This window comes from Garra rufa, chromosome 25 (genome assembly GCF_049309525.1).
Source record: "Garra rufa chromosome 25, GarRuf1.0, whole genome shotgun sequence".
NCBI classification, from domain to species: domain Eukaryota; kingdom Metazoa; phylum Chordata; class Actinopteri; order Cypriniformes; family Cyprinidae; genus Garra; species Garra rufa.
Genome location: NC_133385.1, coordinates 32,063,230 through 32,071,103, shown reverse-complemented (window position 1 = coordinate 32,071,103; position 7,874 = coordinate 32,063,230). Strand labels below are relative to the sequence as shown.

The window sequence follows — 7,874 nt, the reverse complement described above, 5'->3', positions numbered from 1 at the left end:
ATAGATAGATAGATAGATAGATAGATAGATAGATAGATAGATAGATAGATAGAAATATAGATAGATAGAAGCTTGTACAGCAAAAGGCCTTTGTGTGAAAGTTATTCTCAGAATAAAAGAATGGCTATCTTGAAGGACAGGTTATTTATACTGAAGGCACAGCGAAGGAGGGATAGTGCCGTATTTCATGACCTTGTCAGCTCATTGGTGTGGTGGATAATCCACATCCATAAAGAGAAACCATGGATTTACAGAGAGATCTGAGAATGCAATATATACCTACTTAACACGACCGTCGCCCGTGTCTCGTTTTGACAGCCGTCTGTCCCTAGAAGACGTTCCTCTGTTCTTCTAGAAAGGTGAGAGCTGTTCCCTTGTTTCACTGTCTTACAAATACTGTTCTATTGTAAATTTTTGTTGGAAGTTGTAAAATGTAGTTTGTGGGATTGATGATGGAGCTGATGGAGAAGGTTGTCATGGGGGTTGGTTTTTCTACCATAAGTCACTATGGAAAGAATGCACATGCGGAGAAAATAAATGTAATGTATAGATTCTTTGATGTACTAGTTTAATAAACATTTAGAGCAAACTGATTTGTTAATGACTTGAAAATATCTTCAGATAGTATGCATAACATTGTATGATCATTGCTGGTGATTCTGACTCATGGGAAGTTTGTTTCTGGACTCATCTGTAGTATTTTATTTTGAAAAACACCATGGTAAGAAGCAAAGAAACTTGCTTTTGATTGGTCACCTAAAGGGTGAGGTCAGGTTTGATATACTAACTGCTGAAGTGGCTATTGGAAAATGAACACCGAGACAAGCATACATTTCAAACCGATCCTTAAGTCTTACTCCACCTGTCAACACCTTTTTACAGTCCTCCTCAAATGATTTACAGTACTGTCTTGTATAAAACTGATTTGCAGAATTTTTTAAATCTGAAAGACAATACTGTCTATTCACCAAGACCTTCTAGTTCATCTTGTGCAATGATCTGAAATGGCTTAACCTTCTGGAACATCTGAAATATGCATATATTTCTTTGGAGACTTGATTAGTCTTGAAGTTCTTAAGTTGCTCTTTTACCAATCCTTAACACAAAGCCTTTTGATCTATTCTGCCATGTGTCTTCTGCTAAACTTGTCCTCAATCTTCTTCCAGGGCTACTTAGAATAGTTCTTCCTCAAATAGCCTTATGTAACCTGACTTCACAGCTTTCTAAGTATGCCATTGAGGCATTAAGAGTCCATTTAAGTGTACTAAATTGGTCAATCAATTTGTCATCGGTTAACCAGTTAGTCCAGTCTGTCTCGCAGGGAGTATATTAAGAAAGAAATTTGAGACAGTTGTTTTGCAGGGAATAAAGGAAAGCTGTGTTGTCATATCTTTGACATCTCAGAGATGCACTTGAGGACGGGGCTGTGTCTGCAGCTGATGTACTGGCCTTGAGATCATATTGCAGCACCCTCCTGGAGAAAATCCTCTAAGATGAGTTTGGGAACCATGTGGTCCTCTTGAGTATTACACAACTCTTGACATTAAGGGCAATGCGAAAAGGTCGCACGATCAGAATGTCTGTGGATTTGGTGCCATTGGATTGTGTCCACATGCAATAGTTACACAAAAGCTGTCACTAGGGTGGTACACTTTTACAAGGGTCACACTAGAGGACCATTTACATAGTTTCTATAACCACTGGTGGAAGTGCCTACTTTTTGACGTGTTGAGAACAATTTAATTATAGGAACACATTTTGGAGAGACTAAATTAGCAACTACTTCAGCGTAGGGTATAACTCAGGACAACAGAAACTACCAGTGATGTAAATATTGATTGATAGGCTAAACATTTGTGATGCTAAACACCGGCACTTCGACCTAACTCCACGAACATGGAAAACAGTGGTAGATGGTCTGATGCCAAAGTCCAGGCACTTCTCTGTCCTCCAGTTGTTGACACTGTGAAATGGCATGCTTAAATGACGTCGCTGTTGGACAGCTTACTTCCCTTCAGAATTCCTACTGGTGGTGCGAATGCAACCAAGAGAAATTGAAATGGCCCTATGGGAAAATTTAGTACTGAGGGTACCACCCTGGTGACTAGTTCATATAACCTAGTGCCTATAAATACTCAGTGCGAAAAAATTAAGAACCATTTAGTTACTAATATACACCCTGTAGATACTAATGTGTACCATTAATGTAAATAAGGTACAAGCAGTGTACCTCTTAAAAGGGTACTGCCCCAGTAACAGCTTTCGTATCTAAGGTAGATTCAAACTCTGAAAGAAACAAACCACTGGATTCCCAACCGGAAGTTATTGTCCAGTTATAATTCGTCAGAATTATGTTATCCCAGGGATGTCCAATCCTGCTCCTAGAGGGCCACTGTCCTGCAGAGTTCAGCTTCAACCCTAAGTAAACATACCTGCACCAGCTAATCAAGGTCTTACTAGGCATACTAGAAAAGTAACAGTAACAGCTTTAGTATCCAAGGTAGATTCAAACTCTGAAAGAAACAAACCTTGGCCTACCACCACTGAAATCCTAACCGGAAGTTGTTGTCCAGTGACAATTAGTCAGAATTGTGTTATCCCAAGGGTGCCAATTCTGCTCCTAGAGGTCAAATGGTCCTGCAGAGTTCAGCTCCAACCCCAATTAAACACATATAAACTAGCTAATCAGGGTCTTACTAGGCATACTAGAAACTTCCAGGAAGGTGTGTTGAGGCAAGTTGGAGCTAATTTCTGCAGGACAGTGGCCCTCCAGGACCTTTTAGATACTAATGTGTACCGTTAATGTAACCTAATGTGTACCTTTTGAAAGGGTACTGCCCTAGTAACAGCGTTTGTATCTTAGGTAGATTCAAACTCTGAAAGAAACAAACCTTGGCCTACCACCACTGGATTCCTAACCTGAAGTTGTTGTCCAGTGACAATCAAGGTCTTACTAGGCATACTAGAAACATCCAGGCAGGTGCGTTGAGGCAAGTTGGAGCTAACCTCTGCAGGACAGTGGCCTTCCAGGACTGAGTTTGGACACCCCTGTGTTATCTGTTTTTTAAGTTGTTGACAGGCCAGAAAACATTCTCTGGAAAAATGCACACTATAGTGCACAATTCGTGGACTTACTTGATGGTAACAAACCTCAGTACTCAAGAGGGGGTTCAGAAGTAATTTAACTTTCTCAGCATGATCAATCTCTCCAAAATGTTTCTCCACCATCCCAACAGAATAACTGATTGCAGAAGACAGTTTGTGCTAATGTATGCAATAGTGCCCCTTGTGGCAATGTTAAGAAAGTATTATGTATTGTGTTCTGACACATTTTGAAACTAAGTGATGCTTTACTGTGTACTACTGTACACTCAAAGCACTTTACAATTAAAATCAGGGGTCTCTCCTCAACCACCACCAGAGTTGCATCCACTTAGATGATGTGACGGCAGCCACAGTACAACCATGCCAGCGCACTCACCAGGTGGAGAAGAGGGAGAAAGAGCCAGTTCAGTAAATGCGGATTATTAGAAGGCCATGATTGATAAGGGCCAATGGAGGGAATTTGGCCAGGACAGCGAGGTGACACCCTACTCTTTACAAGAAGTGCCACAAAGAGTCACAGAGAGTCAGGACCTCGGTTTAACATGTCATCCAAAGAACGGTGCTTTTTGTTTACAGTCAGTGTCCCGCCACTAAATGGGCTTTCGCACCACATAGTTCTAGGAACTACCCAGGATAGTGGTTATAGAGAATCAATTTCTCTCTTGGGCCGTTTTATTGGTTGCATTCGCACTGGCAGCAGGAACAATCCATGCCATTTACAAATGTCAACAACCAGTGAATGGAGAACACTGTGATTGGACCTGTTTTTGTTGTGTGTTGTGAGTTTCATGATAATCGAGATATAAACCCACAATTTATTTGATTGAAAGAGCATTAAAATCTGACTAAATCTCCTATGACAAATTGCAGTGTTACATACTCTGAAGTATAAGCTAGTTCCCCCAAATAGAGTTCCTAGAACTAAATATCCCAAAAAGTGGAAACTTCCACCAATAGTTCTAGAAACAATAAAAACGGATTCCTCTGATGCGAAAAGCTCCTAATACTGGGGCATTAGGACCCACACAGACCACAGGGTGAGCATCCCCTGATGGTCTCACTAAAACCTCTTCCATGAGCAACCTAGTTTTCCCAGGAGGTCTCCCATTCAGATACTGACCAGGCTCAACCCTGCTTAGCTTCAGTGGATAACCAGTCTTGGGCTACAGGGTAATATGGATGTGTGTATTTGGGTTCACATACTTGCACCGTGCTTTTTTTTGGGCCCAAAATAGATGGTACTCCAGTTCATCTATAGGTTATTTTAGTTTTTTAGCTTTATGGCTTTACTTTATTGTACAGTAGGGTTCAGACAGCAGGGAGAAAGAAAGCAGGATCAGGACATGACTCAAGTCTGACTCAAACCGACAGCTCTGATATGTTTTGAATGAATGCATAACTCACGTTGGCACAGCTCTGATGAATTTCTCTTTTTTCTTTCTGTCAAATAGGTGCAAATAAAGTCTTGGAAATGGCTGAGTAAGTATGCCATCTTGATTCCATCGTTTAGTGTGTTTTTTTATTTATTTATTTTTTGACTTACACTACCTATGATAATCAACACATAGCATGACTATATAGTAAAATGGATGCAAGAAAAAAAAAATCCCAGTCAAAATTATGTATTTTAAGCAGTTTAGTCACAACAAGGAAATCAATATCCTAATGCAAAGTATGTCCTTATTTCTCCTCTTGATTAGCAAACTAATGTCTAGTAGTAGAAAACACAGCCTGAAGGTAAGAGCTCATGCCTTATTGACCCAACATCCAACATCAAACAGTTTCATATAAAAGTATAAGAACAAGGATTCTTATTGAGTCACATTTGCTTGTAGGGCATGATGCTCCAGGTTGCAAAAGATTTACTGGAAGCAGAGGTTATAGAAAAGGAGGAGGAGAGGAAGAGATACATGGAAGAACATTGTCCTCCTTTGTCATGCCCAAGCTCCAAACAAGAGCTACAGGTCCAATTCAGTTATTATTACTTCTACAAGTTGGACATTTTTGGAAATTCAAAGCTCAAGCATGAAATTCTGTCAACAGGAGCTCTGCAAAGAGTTACATGCAAAAGTTGACGTCATTGACGAGGAGCGATATATTCTAGAGCACAAAGCCATCATGGTTGTCAATGAGGTAAGATGTTATTTGTATATCTCCTTCTATGTGGTTCAAGAACAGGGTGGTCTTCAGATTCTTTTTTGTGTGTGTTTAGGTTAAAGACTTAAACATCAAGATCGTCGACCTGAAGGGCAAGTTTAAGAAGCCTCCTTTGAAGAAAGTGCGCATGTCTGCTGATGCTATGCTTCAGGCTCTGCTGGGCTCCAAGCACAAGGTCTCCATGGACCTGAGAGCCAACCTCAAACAAGTCAAGAAGGAGGTCAAGGAGGAGGTGAGTACTAAATATTAGCAAATTTAAATTTTTTTTTGAACTTCCAGGTTGCAAACGCTAAAATCTCATTTTCGTTCACAGGATAAAGAACTGCGTGATGTTGGCGACTGGCGTAAGAACATTGAGGATAAGTCTGGTATGGGTGGCAGGAAGAAGATGTTTGAATCTGAAGCTTGAAGATGTTATTGATGAGTATTCCACCATGATCTTTTTCTGACTTGGATCTGAATAAAACATAGTACTTAAAGGAGATGTTTAATGGATGGTTTAATTTGTAGTCCATAGAAATGCCAGTCAAAACTTAAAATATTCAGTTAAGTGTTCAGTTTGTAATTCTACACAGATTGACTGTTTGTCAAAAGTATGCATTTTTTAAATAAACAACCCAAGTGTAATAATTGTTGCTTCTGCTTTTTTATGAAACTTTTTTTGTTTACCCTATTTACTTTTTTAAATAGACATTCCTGGTCTTTTTGTGACCAATTTGTTGATGTTAAAATGAATGTCTTTTTCGTTGCCGTCTTACTTTTCAGTCCCTCAAACCACCTGATGCAACTTTTTATATCTCACAGACCCACCCTACATTTTTTTTTTACATTGAATAGTTTCACTATGAAATCCACTAGTATTATGAATGTGAAATGGATACATCATACACATAAATCAGTATACCTAACTTCAATTCTAAATCAAGTGCTGCTTGTTTTACCTTCAAGGTAAGATTCCTCATTTCTCAAATCACTATTTGTCCTAACAAGGTTAATAATACTTTATAACTCTTACAGAATGTCCTGTATGTCTTGATGGATCATTGGGTGAGTAAAATCAAGACCCACAACATCTCCCTTGGCATTCGCTGATGTATTTCTTCATCTTAAACTGTATGTCTCAGAGTTGTACTCATATGGAGGCAATTAGATAAATAAGCAAATAATCAGAACGACGTCTTTAAAGGTTGAGTTATTTTTAAGGAGGGAACATGGAAGGTATTTGTGGTGTGAATTTCAGATGTGTGCTCTGATCCACTGGTCTTAGCAGCACCATACAGTGTTCCTTAAAGAGATATCCGAGGTTTTGCTGAGCCATCAAAGAATGCCATTAAAAACCCTCATTGCCTGTCACCAGCGTGTGAATCCTATTCGCCGCTTCGTCTGTGGGTGCTGAGCAACTCTCGGTTGACTCCCCTCAATTTTACCTTGGATCTGAAGGATTTAACGTTTGCTTTCTTTGCTGGATTTAACCGTGAACACCTGCTTTCCGGATTAAACCTGTAATTCAATTATTAATCTATTTAATGCTATCGCAAAAACTGACATGTAATCTGTGCAAGTTCCTTATAAACTGGAGTAGTAGAAGTTTGTTAGGCCTGTGACAATACAAATACTAATTTTGCAATAATAAAAGTCCTTTATTATTGCAACTATAAATGTGTGCATTTCAAATGTGTGCTTGATATGGATTTTGAGTGATGTGATATTAAGTTCAATGCCATTATTTAACATGTGACAATTAATTTAACTGTAAAATGTAATACGATTTTTAATAGTTATAAATTATGAATGCAATGAGCTGATCTCGACTTATAAACATATAGGACCATAAATGTATGTTCAGTGCAGCTTGCGTGTTGCTTGATGAGTTATGATGTGATGATTTGACACTTAGAAACCGAATCCCACTGTGGGGAGCTTATTTGGTCTATGATTTCACTTGGTTTGCATTTGTGGAAAATTTATGCATGTTAGCATAAATTTTCTGACAAACTAAAAGAGATAATATATGTCCTTCATTGACAATTGATTGTTTCCCTGCACTTTTAAATGTAAACTGTAATGGCATGTATAATTAAGCGGGCAGTTATGCATCTTTTTAACATCTTAAATATGAAACTGACACTGATATGACAACTACATAGTTTTGTTTTTCTCTGCATTATGGAATTTTTAGATACTATATACATATTGCACATACAAATCCTCTAGTTTTTTTTTTTAATCTAGTTTATTTAAGCAATGTAGTGTATTTAGTGTTCCTAATTGTGGTTATTAGTATTTACCTTTAAAACTATTTTAAAACTATCAAGAATACCTAAGAAAAAGTTGTAGTCAAAGCTGTATGTGCAATGATTATGTCACTATCAGTTTCAAATGGCTAACAAGTCATGGGGTCAAAACTAATCCAAGACAAACATATTAAAGTGTCTGAAGTTGATATATATAGCCTACCACTGATTTATAGGCTCCTCCTTATGAAAATTAACCATGGTTTTACTACAAATAATACCAAAAAAACATGGTTACTGTAGTTATTTGTAGTAAAACTGTAGTTTTAAAAATGGTAATCAATACGCTAAAAAACCATAGTTACTAAACTTTAGTTT

At 38.2% G+C, this 7,874-nt stretch overlaps 1 protein-coding gene across 1 annotated transcript; it reads left to right on the top strand.

The window, feature by feature from the left end:
- Positions 1–269: 269 nt before the first annotated feature.
- tnni2a.2 (troponin I type 2a (skeletal, fast), tandem duplicate 2) lies at positions 270–5,892 on the top strand. The gene is made up of 7 exons (XM_073831536.1): positions 270–359; positions 4,557–4,584; positions 4,806–4,842; positions 4,941–5,069; positions 5,149–5,238; positions 5,318–5,494; positions 5,576–5,892. Exons 2-7 carry the CDS (start codon positions 4,577–4,579, stop codon positions 5,669–5,671), a joined length of 537 nt encoding a protein of 178 aa, XP_073687637.1. The 5' UTR covers positions 270–359; positions 4,557–4,576; the 3' UTR covers positions 5,672–5,892.
- Positions 5,893–7,874: the final 1,982 nt, after the last annotated feature.